Source organism: Zingiber officinale, chromosome 2A (genome assembly GCF_018446385.1).
Source record: "Zingiber officinale cultivar Zhangliang chromosome 2A, Zo_v1.1, whole genome shotgun sequence".
NCBI lineage: Eukaryota > Viridiplantae > Streptophyta > Magnoliopsida > Zingiberales > Zingiberaceae > Zingiber > Zingiber officinale.
Genome location: NC_055988.1, coordinates 162,298,961 through 162,316,022, shown reverse-complemented (window position 1 = coordinate 162,316,022; position 17,062 = coordinate 162,298,961). Strand labels below are relative to the sequence as shown.

At 38.2% G+C, this 17,062-nt stretch overlaps 1 protein-coding gene across 1 annotated transcript; it reads left to right on the top strand.

The window, feature by feature from the left end:
- The first annotated feature begins 13,166 nt into the window (after nucleotides 1–13,166).
- LOC122040224 (cytochrome P450 734A6-like) lies at nucleotides 13,167–14,823 on the top strand. The gene is made up of 3 exons (XM_042599563.1): nucleotides 13,167–13,571; nucleotides 13,670–13,905; nucleotides 13,992–14,823. Exons 1-3 carry the CDS (start codon nucleotides 13,176–13,178, stop codon nucleotides 14,821–14,823), a joined length of 1,464 nt encoding a protein of 487 aa, XP_042455497.1. The 5' UTR covers nucleotides 13,167–13,175.
- The last annotated feature ends 2,239 nt before the right edge of the window (nucleotides 14,824–17,062 follow it).

Below are 17,062 nucleotides of genomic sequence, written 5' to 3'. Positions count from 1 at the left end.
AGTTTTAAAAACACAAATATGCGCAACAAAAATATGTATGAAATCAAAATTTAAAAGACACAAGCAGTTTACTTGGTTCGGAACCTTCGACGACTCCTACTCCAAAACCCAGGTCTTATGGACCTATCGATGGATAATCTACTAATGACCTCTTCTGGTACCTCTAGAAGAGGAAATCAAGTACAAACGAAAGTTCGAACAAGTGCAACACATTGCACTTGTCCTTTTGTAGTAATCAAGTACAAAAATTAAAGGTTATCGACACTCTAGAAATAAAAGTAGGAGCACTCGTGTGTCGATGTTAGTCTATCGACTGCGATCGGAAGTTCTCAGAGCAGTTGTCGGGTGTAGCAGTTTCGTAGTAAATTCATAATAGGAGCTTGGAGTAGTCGGAAGCTCAAATGGATGCTCAATAGCTCGTATATCAATGTGTCCCAATGCCTTCTTGAGATAACCTTATAAAAGGCAAGGAAGGTGTCTTCCATAGCTATGGAAGGTGCCTCCAATGAGGCAAATTCAATCCCAAATAACCCGACACTTATCTACGACTTTGGCCAAAATTTATCCTACGGAAGGCACCTTCCATAGCCGTAGAAGGCGCCTTCTATGAACAGTACGAAGGCACCTTCGGCACTGTTCATCCGAAGGTAATTTTTCTCTTTTTATCCTGCAAAACAACGTTAGTCCAATAACCTGTACTGCTTGAGGGCGCCTTTGGCACTGTTCATCCGAAGACAATTTTTCTCTTTTTGTCCTGCAAAACAACGTTAGTCCAAATAGCCTGCAAAAGAAGTATTATGAAAAATAATAATTAATAATAAAGGATAGTAATTAGTTCCTATCCTCCTAGGACCAGGAACTAGTCAAGGTCTCAACTTAGGGATCTCAAATTGACCTAAACTGGATCGACACCTACTGTCCCTTCAACTGGGATGTGTCCTCACTTGGTCACTCTTTTCCAGTGACTTACCTTAACTTACTAGTTTGCCAAACATCCAATCAGCCCGTCGACTTGTCTGGACTTCATGCCAGGTATCTGGTCGGCCCGTTGACCTAGCTGGACTTCCTACCAGATATCTGGTCAGCCCGTCAACCTATCTGAACTTCGTATCAGCTTTCCAATCGGCCTGTTGACCTAGCTAAATTTCTTGTCAGATATTTGGTCAGCCCATCGGGCTATCTAGACTTCATACCAGCTATCCGGTCGGCCGTCGACCTAGATGGATTTCCTGCACACTTAATCAAGTGGTTAGATCACAACAAAATTTAACTTAACTTACTTGTCATTCATCAAAACCTGAGTTAAACTGTTAGTGCAAATTGCACTAACAATCTCCTCCTTTTTTATATAATGACAACTTGGGTTAAGTTAAGAAAATATATGCAAACATAAATAGACAAATATGATTATGATTTCCTTATTAAGTTGTTGATTAAGTTGTTAAGTTGTTTGCTAACTTAATCCCTACCCCTCCTCCTTTATCATTCATCAAACACATTAATAGACAACTAAGCAAAAAAATTTGATAACATGACAAGTTCCAGGATTACTTGGGGGAGTAAAAAAACCTTTAGTACCACAAAGTCTTTTAGACACCTTTCAAAGCAATTTTCAAACATGGAAAGGGTTTCAAATTGATTTAAAGATATCTGTCAAAAATTGTTGCAACAATTATATTAGGATTTTCACAAGGCTAAGAATAATTTCCAAAATCTAAAAAAAATTTGAAGATGCTTAGAAGAACTGTGAGAAAAACATAAGTTTTCCAGAAATAAAATTTTGAAAATGCCAGGATTTTGAAACTGTTGGAGCAGCGGGGCTGGCTAGAGGGGGTGAATTGCTTGCACAATAAAAGAGTATACCCTCCTCAAGACTTTCAACTCAAAAATTACAATAGCAATAAAGTAAACTAAAAGAAAAAGACTCAGCAATTTACTTGGTTACAACCAAGAAGGTTGTTAATCCAAGGCAGTAGAAAAAGCTCTGAAAGATCTCCTTCTCTGAAGGTGGAGAAGTCTTTTATACACTAGAAGCTCAGAACTATTGCTAGGAATGAATACAGAGTTGAATGCTTGATGAATATTTCATTCCTAGGTTTAGGGGTCCTTTTATAGCTCTTGGAAAGTCTATCTCGTAGGTCGAAGGCGCCTCCAACTGAGGTCCAAGTGCCTCAGCTCGGGGTGAATGGATAGAACTCTATCCGGTCGATAACGGTCATTTTGACCAGGGCTGAGGCACCTTAAACAAACATGAAGGCACCTCCAAGGTGGAGGCGCCTCAAACAAGCATGAAGGCTCCTTCAAGGTGGAGGCGCCTCCAATACTTGATGAAGGTGCCTTGAGCTTCATTTCCAGCTTGCTTTCTCCTTTGTTTTGACTTCCGAAGCTTCACATGTTTGGGTGATTCCGGTCAACCAAAATAGGGCTCACCCCAACCCAATTTCTGGCCTTCTCCTCGAGTAGTCTTCCGTCCCGGCTTTACGTTCCTCGAACATCGCGCACGTTCTTCTCACCCACCGGTGTACTCTTCCGCAGCTCTCTCGTCCTTCGGACGCACCGAGCCCGTCAACTCTTTACCCGTGCCATCCTTCTCGCTAGCTACGTCTTCCGCTCGACTTCCTGCGCTCCTAAGCTCCTGCACACTTAGACACAGGGATCAAAAACAAATAGGACCTAACCTAACTTGGTTGATCACATCAAAATAATCATGGGGTCCAATAATCTCCCCCTTTTTGATGTGCATCAACCCAAGTTCAAGTTAGGATAAAACAAACAAGTAATAATTTAAAGGAATGATTAAACTACAGTTTAAGCATAAATTTGCAATTAAAATAAATTACAACATTAAATTTAGTTCTATATGACACCAATTTTTGAAAAGAATATCATTTTACAAAAATTCAAATAGAATGTGAAAACTCCCCCTTAACTTGTGTCTATCTCTCCCCCTTTGATCATATCAAAACAGGGTATAAAACATGTTCAAACTAAATTATATGTCTTTTGATAAAAAAAATTTAAGAATTTTTCTAAGTAAAACTTAGGTAAGACAATTTTCTGAAAAAAAAAATTTATAATTTCTGAAGAAATTTTAACTTAGGCAAAAAGAAATATTATTTGAGAATTTTCCAAAAAAAATTTATGCACGAAATATTTTTCTAAGTTTAGAAATATTTTTGATGAATTAAAAAAAATATTTAAAAAAACTTTCTAAAGCATTATTTAATTCCAATTTTAATATTTTTCCAGAAAGTTAATTAAACATTTTATTTCAATATTTTGGCTTCCAGGTCGTGGCGAGGCACTAGACCTTCTTGGTTATTGGAGCAACAACCACTTCCTTAGACAAAGTCTCATAAAGAAACTCATTGTTTAATTTTCTTGCTGTAAGCTCTAACTTAAAAAAAATTTAATCTAGTAAAAATTTTGGAATTCAGTAAAGGTTCATTCCTGTTGGATTAACCAAAAACTTAGGGGATACATGGTTTCTAGGAACTTTTCTAAGTTGTCCCTGATGTTTACTAATATACCAATTTAATTTTCCATAAGTTCTATGTTTTGATTTTGGAAATTTATTTAAGCATGCATGATTATTCTTCAATTTTTCAATTTCAACTTTCAAATTTTCATTTTCTAATTTTAAATTATCATACATTTCTAGGGGACATACTTTTGCTAATTTCAATTTCAATTCAGCATTTTCTTTTTCTAATTTTGCTAGATCTTTCGTAAGCACTTTGATAAATTGAAAAGACTGAGTAGGGTTTAGAGCACGTACCTTACTTACCTCACTTGGTGATGCTCCCCCTTCGTCACAGCTTTCTTCTTTTGATGATCCTCCCCCTTCATCTATGCTTATCTCCGAGTTGGTTTCTTCAAAAAGGTAGTTGGCCATCAGTGCTACTCCCGAGAATGCTTCGACTTCAGATTCCGAGGATGAAGATTCATCCCATGTAGCCTTCAAACTCTTGCGTTTAGAGGGTGTCGGTCTTCGAGACATTTCCTTGTCCTTTTTCTTTAATTTGGGGCAGTCATCCTTGATGTGCCCTTCCTCGTTGTAGTTGTAGCATCGGACCATCCTTTTGTTGCATTGATTCTTCCTTGACTGCGATCGAAATTTATTAGTTTTAAGAAATTTATTGAAACGTCTTACCAGTAGCGCTGCTTCGGTTTCGTCGATCGACGCTTTGGAGTCGGGATCGTCCTTTTTGGATTGTAGGGCAATGTTGAGGTTCGACTTCTCTACTTGTTTAGACTCTGTAAGTCGAGACTCGTGAAGTTCGAAAGTAGAAAATAAACTTTCTAAACTACTTACCTCAAAGTCCTTAGAGATGTAGTAAGCATCTACTAAGGATGCCCACTCTAGAGTTCTAGGGAATGTGTTGAGCGCGTATCGGATCGAGTCTCAGTTCATTACCGATTCTCCGAGGTTGTTGAGTTGAGTTATTAGCTCCTTGGTCCTCGCTTGAAGTTGCGCTACCTTCTCGCTGGTGTTCATCCGGAGATTCGTCAGCTGAGTCTGGAGGATGTCCCGCGTTGGTAGCTTCGCTTCTGAGGTGCCTTCGTAGAGCTCTAGGAATTTATCCCAAAGGTCTTTAGCGGAGTCGTAGCTTCCGATCCGACTTACCTCCTGGGGCGGTAGAACGCTGAGCAAGTGAAATTCCACCTTTCCGTTGGCCACAAAATCAGCTTGCTCCTTCTTCATCCAGTTGTATTCTTCTTTGTCTTTTGGCGTTGCATATCCATATTTCATTATTAAAAGTATATCAAATTCAGTCTTAAAGAATACCTCTATTCGACGTTTTCATGTAGAGAAGTCTCCGTCGAACTTCGGGGGATGAATGTTCGCGCCGGCCATTATCTTGATCTTTGTGCTTTAGTCGGCGGTTAGTCCTTCTGAGGCTGTCGGGCTCTGATACTACTTGTTGGCGCAGCGGGGTCGGCAAGAGGGGGGGGGGGGGGGGGGGGGATTGCCTGCACAATAAAAGTGTATACCCTCCTCAAGACTTTCATTTTGACTTCCGAAGCTTCACACATTTGGGTGATTCCGGTCAACCGAAATAAGGTTCACTCGAACCCAATTTCCGACCTTCTCCTCAAGCAGTCTTCTGTCCCGGCTTTAGGTCTCTCGAACGTCATGCACGTTCTTCTCGTCCACCAGTGTACTCTTCCGCAGCTCTCTCGTCCTTCGGACGCACCGAGCCCGTTCGCTCCCTACCCATGTCATCCTTCTCGCTAGCTGTGTCTTCCGCTCGACTTCCTGCACTCCTAAGCTCCTGCACACTTAGACACAGGGATCAAAAACAAATAGAACCTAACCTAACTTGGTTAATCACATCAAAACAATCATGGGGTCCAATAGAAACAACATTTAAGAATAAAATTTAAGATACTAAGTGTTGTCAAGCTTTTCATAAAAATGGTTTAAAGTAGTTTATAAAAATTAAAATAGTTTTCAAAATAATTTTTTAAAACATGTGATTTGATTAGAATTTTTCAAACATGTGATAAATGTTTTCAAAAGTGAAATTTTGAAAGGTATAAGGAATGTTTTCAAAATTTATCGAATTTCAAGATAATTTTTAGAGATATTAATCCTTCCCTTGAACCTGATATTATTTCAAAATGCTCTAATCAACTATAAATTATCCTTAACTGTCTAACTGTTGGTTACTAACTAACTATCAGAAGATAGCAGTGTTCACTTGGTTAGTCAGGTTAAGTCTTTTTTATCCAGTTAGTATTTGACTAACCTGAATTACTTAATCTGATCACTATAAATTTGATATTTAATACACAGACTTATGTTGATGCATTGATATAAGCATATTAAGTCTAGGTAATCTGCCTATGCATCTCACCCCTTTCAAAGTTTGACAATACACAAACGAGGTAGCCCTAATGTGTTGGTGAGATGCTCAAGTCCTAAATCTATAGAAGCATGCTTTCTATGAAGTTGATCTAGACTAGGGCAAAATTGATTTTGAAAATTCTAAAAATAAGGGAATTTTGAGAAAAATGTAAGAAAAGAAATTTTATTCTAGAATTTGTAAATTATTTGAAAATAATTACAAATATTGGTCCTAGTCTATGAAACACATTCTTAATTTTAACAATCAGACTGAAAGAAAAAATTGACTGAAAATAGTAAGTCAAGTAATATACAATGCATAATAATGTATGTAACATGATCAAGCCTGATCATCATCAGGAGGTGGTGGTAGGAGTCGCTCAGGAGAGCGTAGAGCTTGAAAAATCTGCACAAATATGGTGGTCATATCGTCTCGGAGAGAAGTAAATCCAGTGGTCATCTCTCCCCAGAATGTGTTGAATCCATTCGAGACTGACTGCCGAAGCTGCGCGGAGGACTCCTCAAGTTGAGCAAGTCGATCCTCAACGGATAGAGAAGTCGAAGGCTGGGTCGAATTCGAAGAATACCCAAATATCTCCTCAGCCGTAAAGTCTGGCCACTCCTCTCCCTTGGCTGGAATAATAGGTGGAAAGCCATACTCGACCTCGACTGGTATGGCTGGTTGTGGCCCACCTCTCCAGGCTAGAACCCCCTGAGCAGTGATGTCTATATGCACTAAGGATAGCTGACGCCGACCAAACTCGTTATATGCACTGAGGGAACTAGACGTACCTTGGGTCATATCTACTCCTATGATCAAAAATATGTATGTCAAAATGTGACAATAGGGCATATGAACTTGACGCCTAGTGATGAGACTGGATGTATGTATGACATTATGAAACACATGTAATGCAATATCAATTTCTAGACATTGACAAAGAGCATACAAAAAGACAGAGTGGGAGGGTTGCATCATCGCAACGTCGCTAGATGTGATCGGCAAAATGATGTGGTCGGGACTCGATATAGGATATAGTCCTTGACCCTATGGGAGAGTGGCCTAAAGTCAGTCACTATAGGTAGTCTCTCCTCCCAAAAAAATATATATATATAGATAGTATCTAATGTAATATAAGAGTAGGGCTCGTCAAATGGCAGATCTCTACCAGGGTAGCACAATAATGTGTATGCAGATCTCCTAAGTCATAAACTATCATATAATAAGGTGAGGGAAAAGTGAAAATCCTTTCCACCAACTCTGGTGTAGTAGGTCAGGTCATATATCTTTTCTAAGTTATTATAGAATTGAGCACACAAATCATGATTTACTGCATGACTACAGTAAACCAATTTATCTAACTGGTAGTGCTTAATAATCTGTGTGATAAGGGCGCAATATTGAGTAAAAAAAGTTCTACTTAAGTACCTAGATTTCAGGGCAACATATGTATACTATAAAAAAAGACAACCTAAGCTGCTTAGTAGGGAATCTGGCATCAGTAGATGGAGTATTGCTAGGCCTAGCAGTAACATGTCATTTTTTCCTAATTTTATACAAGTATATAAACATAAGTTGACAAGGAAAACACATAAGAACTAAAGATTGACAAGATGAACCAAGTTGAGGTTATACCTAGGGGGCATTTTGAGGTTTTGGGGATAAAAACGTTGAGAAATAGTAGCTGGAAGGTGCCTTGTCGCCTCCGAGATCGCGAACAAGAATCGTTCTATTCGCTAGAAAAATGTTGCTTGAAGGCGCCTTCAAGCTTAATGGAAGGCGCCTTACATAGGTTATGGAGGACGCTTTCAAGCAGCTGAAGGCGCCTTCCATTGCTTAGGCGGGATTTTTCGTGCCTCTCCTGAGGGTGCCTCCGATGGTGTCGGAGACGCCTTTTTTTTTTTAAAATAATTAAGTTAAGTTTTAAATTTTGATTTTAAGTTTAATTTAAAATTTTTAATTTTAAGTTAAATTTTTAATTTTTAAACTTTAAGTCTAAATTTTAATTTTAATTTTTAAGTTTAAATTTAAATTTAAATTTTTAAGTTTAATTTTAATTTTAATTTTAATTTTAATTTTTTATTTTAAATTTAAATTATTAATTTTAATTTTAATTTTAATTTTAATTTTAATATTAATATTAATTTTTAATTTTTGTAATTTTAATTTTATGTTTAATTTTAATTTTAAGTTTAATTTTTATTTTTACTTTTATTTTTTATTTAAAATTTTATTTTAAGTTTAATTTTAATTTTAATTTTTAATTTAAATTTAAATTTAAAATTTTTAATTTCTATTTTTATTTTTATTTTAAAATTTATTTTTTTTATTTTTACTTTTTATCTTTATTTTTTATTTTTAATTTTAAGTTTATTTTTTAATTTTAATTTAAATTGTTAATTTAAATTTTTTATTTTAAGTTTAATTTTAAAGTTCTTAGTCATCTCACACGAACTACGTTTTCAATCAGGAAATCCTATAATTTTGTGAGATGAGTTAAGTTTAATTTCCGAGTTTGGTTTAACTTGGTGTTAGATTTAGGTTTAGTTTTAGGTTTAACAAATATACATTTTTTGGATAAACTTCTGGGCTATGGTGAGTCACTTGGACATCATTAGAGTAACCATGCCCTTGAGGTTTTCCAAATAGTCATATCCACTGAACTTAGTATAAAACCTTGGTCTAACTAGTTAGGATTTGTAAGGGGCAGCATCAGTTAGTTCCACCAAGTCAAATGCACCAGGTCGAAACCATATCTTCATAGACATGGATAGACAGAGTTTCCCTAAACTACTATTATCCAAACTTCACCAGTACATTTTTCAAGTTAAACTGTTGTCCCTATTTTGTCTAGTCCTAATTACCCAGCTGGGTAAGTTATTATTTTGGAGGTGCCAACTAATTTGGAACCTCCTCTGAATTGTTGAGTTTGATTTTTAAGTTTTGGATTTGTGTCGATTACTTTTATAATTATAGTAGACTCGGTGGTAATTTGATTTATTTGATTTTATTTCGTTTTTAAGTTTAGAATTTAGTTTTAAAGATTTATTTTGGTTTGAATTTAAGGTTTTAGTTAGATCTGATTTTATATAATGGATCTCATTTTTAGGTACATAATATTGGTTGATTCCTACTTGCGTGGTTAGGTATACTTTTGGAATCCAAGCTTTAGTTTGGATCTTATTTTAATTAACTAAGGATATGAAGGATTTATTGGCTGAGCTGGACTTGTATCCGAGTCCAGACTTGTTGTACACAACTCTTTATGACCCAAGTATCATGTCGAGATACTTGGATCTAATTGTGAATTTTTCTAGTAAACATTTTAGTTCAATTATTTCATTTTTCAGTCTAAGATTATCCTCCTCAAGTTTTGTAACTTGAGTTGGAATTTCAGCCTGAATTGGTTAAGTTGTTGAACTTGATTTTAATTGTTCATTAAGTTTATTATTTTCTTTTGTTAGTTTATTTATGCAATTTTTAGAGTTAGTTAATTTATTATTTAAATATGAAATAATTTTGAAAAATCTTTTACTTAAAGTAAAGTATACCTCATCGGAACCTTCGGAAACGAGTGCGGACTCGTGGCTCGATTCGGGTTCGGACCCGTCTTCTAATTCTGATTCGTAACCCATCAGCACGAGGTAGTTGGTGTGCTTCGGTTCTCCACCATTTGACTCATCTCTGGATGATTCGTCTCATGTCATTTTGAGGGCCTTCTTTTTCTTCAGATTCGGACAGTCGGTCTTATAGTGCCCCTTCTTGTTGCATCCGAAGCAGGTCACATTCTTGCTGTTGGAATTGGAGGAGGAGTTGATCTTTTGTAGGTCCCTTTTGCTGAAATTCTTCTTTGTCCCTATGAACATCTTTCTTACCAGGTTTACCAGGTGTTCTTCATCCTTTGAGTCTTGGTCAGACTCAATTTCAAGTTTAGGTTTGGTTCTGGATATTTCTTTTAATGTCCCTGCAATAAGAGCAATACCCTTCTCGATTTTGGCATTAGTCTGTTTGTGAAGCTCTAATTCACAAAATAACTCATCTAATTTTAATTTAGACAAATTTCTTGAAATCTTATAGACATTCACAATGGACGCACACAGTGCATTTCGAGGAAACACATTTAGAACATACCTTATTAAGTCGCAGTTCTCCATCTGGTGACCAATGGTGTGAAGTCTGTTGAAGATGTCTTTTATCCTTGCGTGTAGTTGATTCGCAGATTCTCCTTCCTATATTTTTATGTTAAATAATTTATTTAAATAAAGGTCCCTTTTTATTACCTTCACATCATTGGCTCCCTCGTGCAATTCGATGAGTTTATCCCACAGCTCCTTCGCATTTTCGTGTGGGCCAACGCGGTTCAATTTTTCCTTCATTAGCCCACACTGAATTGTTTTAAGAGCCTTGAAGTTGATCTAAGCCTTTTTCTTCATTTCTGATTCCAATGTTCCGGGTCCATTGGAATTCCAGCGTTGTCGATGGGAGCTTTGCAGCCTTTGGTGATGCTGAACCACTGGTCAAGGTTGGTCTTTAGGTATATCTCCATCTGTTTTTTCCAGTATGGGAAGTCGTCGTCGTTGAAGAGGGGAGGACGGATGGTGATGTATCCTTTGTTTTGGGCCATTTCGTAGCTATAGATAGAAAACTAAAAAGAGGTGCCAAGACTTGGTCTTGGATTAGTAGAGTTTGAGATATATATAAAAATAGAAGAATTCGAGAGGTATTGTACCAATTTCGAGTTAAAACCGAACGAGCAGAGAAAATTTGAATAGGTAAGTTTTACTGAAAATAAGAAAAACTAAAACCATTTCCCCCGGCTTAATTGGTGGTTGCACCAATTCAGAGCAATACCTGCTATGATACTACTTGTTGGATCGATACGCACGTGAGGGGGGAGGGGATGAATCACATGGTTTTCAAAAAACTCGTTTGTCGATTTTAAAAACACAAGTATGCATAACGGAAAATACGCATGAAATTGAAATTTAAAAGACACTAGAAAGACGCAAGCAGTTTATTTGGTTTGGAGCCTTCGGTGACTCCTACTCCATGACTCAGGTCCCATAGACCTATCGACGGGAAATCCACTAATGGCCTCTTCCGGTACGTGCAGAAGAGGAAATCGAATACAAACGAAAGTTCGAACAAGTGCAACACACTGTACTTATCCTTTTGCAGTAATCAAGTACAAAAATGAAAGGTTACCGACACTCTAGAAATAGAAGTAGGAGCACTCCTGTGTTGCACCGGAAAGGAGGAAAACAAATAGAAAAATTGTTTGAGGTGGCCGGTGATGCTTCCGTCGACTACTTGCAAGTAGGTCGAAGTCGAAGTCGATTTGGACGGCAGCGCTGTGTGTAAAGGAAAGAGAAACTTGAGACAATAGGTTTTAATATAAAATATATATTAATAAATCAAATTAATTCTCAACTTAATTAATAGATAATTTAATAAGATCTAATAAAATTTGACCTAAAAATATTCTATAAAATTTATTAATTTTAAAAATTCTAAAATAAATTTTATATATTTATATTTATTTATTTTTATAATATTTTTACTAATTGAATTAATAATAATATTATTAATTTTATTACTAATCAAATTTATCAATTTAACATTTTATTAAAAGTTTGACCAAATTAAAGGATTGACTACCATTTTAGGTTAATTTAGATCAAAATTATAAATAAAAATATTTAAAATTATATTATTAAAGTTTTTTTTTTAAAGTGAGACATTATCTTCTCCTTTACTTTTAACCAAAAAAAGGTAGAAGTATAAAAAGTTGAAAAAATTTTATATGGAGAAGTTTGCTATTTATTATTTTATTAAAAAATTAAATTTAGGTTTGCTTTTCCAAGATTGAATACACCCCCTTAAATCCATAAATTTACGTGAAATTTATAAATATTTATAAAAATCTTGCAAAAATATCTATAGAACATGAAATTTTTTTCACAACTATATGAGATTCTATTAAAAAATTAATAAAAATCTATTAAACTCTATAAAAAAAATTCTAACATTAAAAAAAATCAATAAAAATTATTTAAGATATTGATCGAATACCCCGAGCCCCAACTATGTAATAAATCTGAGAATACCGAGACTTTTTATTTTTTTTAATTGGCGAGTCATGATCGACTTTGAATGTAAAATTAGGGGTGCGTTTAGTTCAAGCTATCATATATAACCTTGGTTATGTGATTACCAGGTAATCACATAACCAAGGTTATGGGGAATAAAACATAACCAAATGTTGTTTGGTTCAACCTAGGTAATGCAATAAAAACTTGTTTGTTTGAAGGTTTTAATGAATACCCTAGTTTAATATTTTACCGTATTACCCTCAGTTACAAAACCAACTATACATATTATTATTATTATTTATTTTTTATGTATTTTTTACTTTTCTTTTTCCTTTATATTTTTTTACTTTTTTTAATGTTTTTTTTAATGTTTTTATATTTTTTATATTATTTATATTTATATTTTTATTTTTTTACATTTTTTTTATTTTAATTTTTATTTATTTATCTTATTTTTAATATTTTTTTTTTAAAAAAAAATTTAAATTTTTTTTTAAATTTTTTTTTAAATTTTTAAAATTTATATTTTTAAATTTTTTTTAAAATTATTTATTTTTAAAAAAATTAAAATTTTAAATTTTATTTTTTTACATTTTTTAATATTTTTTTTACATTTTTCTCTTTTTTTCATATTTTTTCTTATCGGAGGGTATTTTTGGTAAAAAAAAATTTATTAACCCCGGAATCAAGAAAAATCTTAGTTTTCTGAGGTTTTCCGATTCCGGGCTGCATGACCCTTTTGCTGACGTGTCGGACATGGAACATTACTCGGGAATCATCGAATACCTAAACCAAACAAGATTTTTGTTGATAACCTTGGATGGATAACCAAGATTATCAAAAATAATCTTGAACCAAACATACCCTAAAGGTCAACTGTGCCATGGTGGAGATGAAGTGTTCTAAAAGCAAAGGTCATTTTAGTCATTTAATAAATTGTCTCCTCTCGTTGACCCGCTGTTTATCGACGGCGCTGTCCTCCTGCGCCGCCTATAAAATGCTCCTCCCTTTCGCTGTCTCTCCAAATGTCGGCGCCACAAAGGGCATGGGTCTGCCGTGGCAATGGTGCTTGTCGCAGGGTGTCATCGCGGCCTGCGTTGCGATAGCATTGAAGCTACTCGACGCCTTGTGGTGGAGGCCCAGACGGGTGGAGCGGCACTTTGCTCAGCAGGGGGTACGCGGCCCCCCTTACTGCTTCTTCATTGGCTGCGTCAGAGAGATGACTGCCCTCATGCCGGACTCCTCCTCCAAACCCACCATGCCGCTCGATAACCACAACATCCTCCCCAGAGTCCTCCCCTTCTACCACCACTGGAAGAACATCTACGGTACTCTGCTGTCTATTCCTCTTCTTCTCGGTGTCCTCCCCTTTTCTTTTATAGCTTTTGGTGTCTCTGTTTCAGGCTCCCCCTTCCTGCTGTGGTTTGGGGCGACGCCGCGCCTGGCCGTCTCGGACCCGGAGCTCATCCGGGAAATCCTCCTAGCACGGTCCGATGTCTTCGAGCGCTACGCACCACACCCGGTGGCCCGGCAGCTGGAGGGAGACGGGTTGGTGAATCTCCGGGACAAGAAGTGGGCGCACCACCGCAAGGTCCTCACCCCGACCTTCCACATGGACAACCTCAAAGTAGGCCCTGTTTCACTTCCTCCTCCGTTGGCATTTCCAGCTCCGTCATTTTCCCTTTTAGTTAATTCGGGAATTGGTTGAGCTCCCTCCTCCTCCAGCTGCTGATGCCCTTCATCGGCAAGAGCGTGCTCGGGATGGTAGAGGGGATTCCGAGCTCCGGCGAGGAAGTGGAAATCAACGTCTCCGAGTGGTTCCAGACTGTGGCAGAGGAGGTCGTCACCCAAACCACATTCGGGAGAAGCTACGACGAGGGAAAGTCTGTGTTCCAGCTGCAGAGTCGACAGATGACGTTCGCGGCCGAAGCTTTTCGCAACGTCTTCATTCCTGGCTTCCGGTATCGTGTCGTTGTCTGACTTACTGGAGCTATCTTACTCGAACTCTGTTCCAATAATTTAATTCTATTAAAATGGTCAAAATCAGATTTTTGCCCACGAAAACGAATACAAATTCGTGGAAATTGGAGAAGGAAATCGGGAGACGCTTAGTCGAGTTGATCAGCCGGCGGAGGGAGCGGCCTGAGGAGGAGAAAGGATCGACCAAGTCCCATGGCAATGCGAAGGATCTGCTTGGTCTAATGATAGATGCAGGTGAACCGAAACAGAGAAGTACTGCGTCGTCGTCGATGACCGTTGGCGACATTGTGGAGGAGTGCAAGACGTTCTTCTTCGCCGGGAAGCAGACCACCTCCAATTTGTTGACCTGGATGACGGTGCTTCTGGCAATGCACCAAGAGTGGCAGGAGCGCGCCCGGGAGGAGGTCCTCCGGGTCTGCGGCGGCCGCGACGTGCCTTCCTGGGAGCACCTCCCCAAGTTGAAGACGTTGGGAATGATAATCCACGAGACGCTACGGCTGTACCCGCCGGCGGTGGCGACGATCCGGGAGGCTAAGAGGGACGTGGTGCTGGGCGGATACTGGATCCCATCGGGGACCGAGATACTGATTCCCATCATGGGCCTGCACCACGACGCCGAGCTGTGGGGGGCCAACGTGGCGGCGTTCTCCCCCGAGCGGTTCGCAGACGGCGCAGCGTGCGCCGCCCGGCACCCGACCGCGTTCCTCCCCTTCGGCCTCGGCCCCCGCATGTGCATCGGCCAGAACCTGGCCATCCTTGAGGCCAAGCTCACCATGGCCGTCCTCCTCCAGCGCTTTGCCTTCCGCCTCTCGCCCTCCTACGTCCACGCCCCCACCGTCCTCATGCTCCTCTACCCCCAGTACGGCGCCCCGGTCATCTTCCGCCCTCTCACCTCCTGACACAAGCAACTGCAAATATCAAAATATCTTGTCCATTTTTCAACATTCTCATCAAATCCTTGCATTCAAATTAATTAGATCCGTATCAGATTTTTGCATCGATCTGAGTTCTAGCAAATCCAACTGGATCGAAGAAAGCATGCACGTAGAGTACTGTTGGTTGTTGCTTGCCTGCCTGGGCATTTCTTACGGTGATACGGCGAGTAAGGTACGTTTCGGGAGTTGGAGTCAAAGTCAGGGGGAAAAAAAAAAGGGTTAACTGATATGATGATCAAAATTAGGAAGAGGTCAACAATCGGGGGTAATCATGCTACTTGAATTTCTCCCATGAATATGGGACAAGGTCGGCCGGTTGACTCTAAATGGACGAATATTTTATTCGATCGGATGCCTCGTTTGATAAAATCCTGAGTTGGGGGTCAACAATTAGAGCTAATAACGCTATCCGTGTTCCTCCCATGAATACAGTGCAAGGCTGGCCGGCTAACTCCTAGCGGAAGAACATTTTATCCAATTGGACACTTCGTCCGATCGGATCCCAAGTCCCCTTGATTTGATTGGACCCTTTGGATCTATTACCTGACCGAACTCCTTATCCAATTGAATGTTAGTTCTCGAGGTGTCTAACCTTCCTTAGCTAACTAGACCCATTAAAGAGTGACCCTTGATCAAATAACAGAAGGGCCTCCGCCGGTCTACCGTTGAAGTATATCAATAACCCAATACCTCTTTTGTGCATATTGTGTAATCATTGTAAAAAAAAATTGCTGGAATATTCCATATGCGCTTCGTAGTGTAGAAATTTATTTTCACTCTACAGGCACAGAGGTGATCCGCATAATTCAAGAAAGACTATTGTGTGTTAGATTGGTCGGCCCTATGCAGAGAGAAAATAACACTATATAAAAGATCTTTATCTACATATGCGGATAAACTTTGGTATTAAAATTTACTGTTCATCACCATTATTCTTCACTCTTTTCTTCAATTCTCTGTCTAACTTGAATATTGAAATACTTGCACTGAGAATCCCTCTTTGGTCTGGTCGTTAATATTTTCTTCCTCCTTTATTATTCTTTGACATGCAAAGCTCACTTGAGGCATCAATTCTCTCTTTGTTCAGAGTCTTTTCACGGTTAAATTCGAAGCCACTTAATCAGCACGCCAACTTCTCCTTTCAGACAGCATCATATGGTAATTAAAGTTAAGGTTGAGCCAGGAACTGTCTGAGGTGCGTTTGGTGTTTTATTTGATGACGAAGACAAAGACGAAGGCGAAGAGGAAGACACTGCATGTGGGTTTGCGCACTGTCTCCTTCATGCCATGCCATGCCATGCCATGCCATGGAGTAGCGCGAACAGATAGACAAGTGAAGGTGAGCAGCTCAGAGAGAATTAAGTGTTTAGCAATCAATCCCTTGGTCCCCCATCGGAGCATATGAAACTGGAAGATGATTCGATGCTAATATTCAATCCCTTGGTAAAACTCTTTAGTTGAGCAAAAACTATTTTTTTTTTTATAAAATTGTTAGAAGCCAATATTCATATATATTTTAGTTGATCAACAAAAGTTCTAGTCACCTTAATTATCTTAGGTTAAACTATCAAAAATATTAGATTAACCTAACTTACATTTTATAAATTAGGGAAGTTCATAATGTTGTTATTTTTGATCGCTAAACACAATACTTTTGTTACCTAGATGTTTGATATTAGTACTAAGCTATATAAAACCTTTATATGTCACCGTAGACTAAGAATAAGGTTGATCTTGTTGATGCAATTGTTCTCCAAGTAGTTCAGTGTAACCTTAGATGTTAATGTTTAAGCAAAACATGTAAGCTAGACGTTGTCCTATGATTTAATGTGTGTTTAAGGACTTACTGGAGCACACATCACTACAAAAATACATGAGTTTAACGACGGGAGTACCGACGGAATCTTAACTCCGTCGGCATATACCGACTGAATATAATTCTGTCGGTACGTACCGACGGGGTTTAGGTCCGTCGGTACTCACCGATGGAATGGTAATTCCGTCGGTAATCACCGACGGAATTATTAATTCCGTCGGTGGTTACCGACGGAATTCTTAATTCCGTCGGTAGTTACCGACGGAATCACCATTCCGTCGGCGAGTAGCATAATATCGCCGTTAGAATTTTTGGTTATTTCCGACGGACTTATTATTCCGTTGGTAAATAGGCGGGTCCGGGTTTAAAGAATACCGACGGAATGAT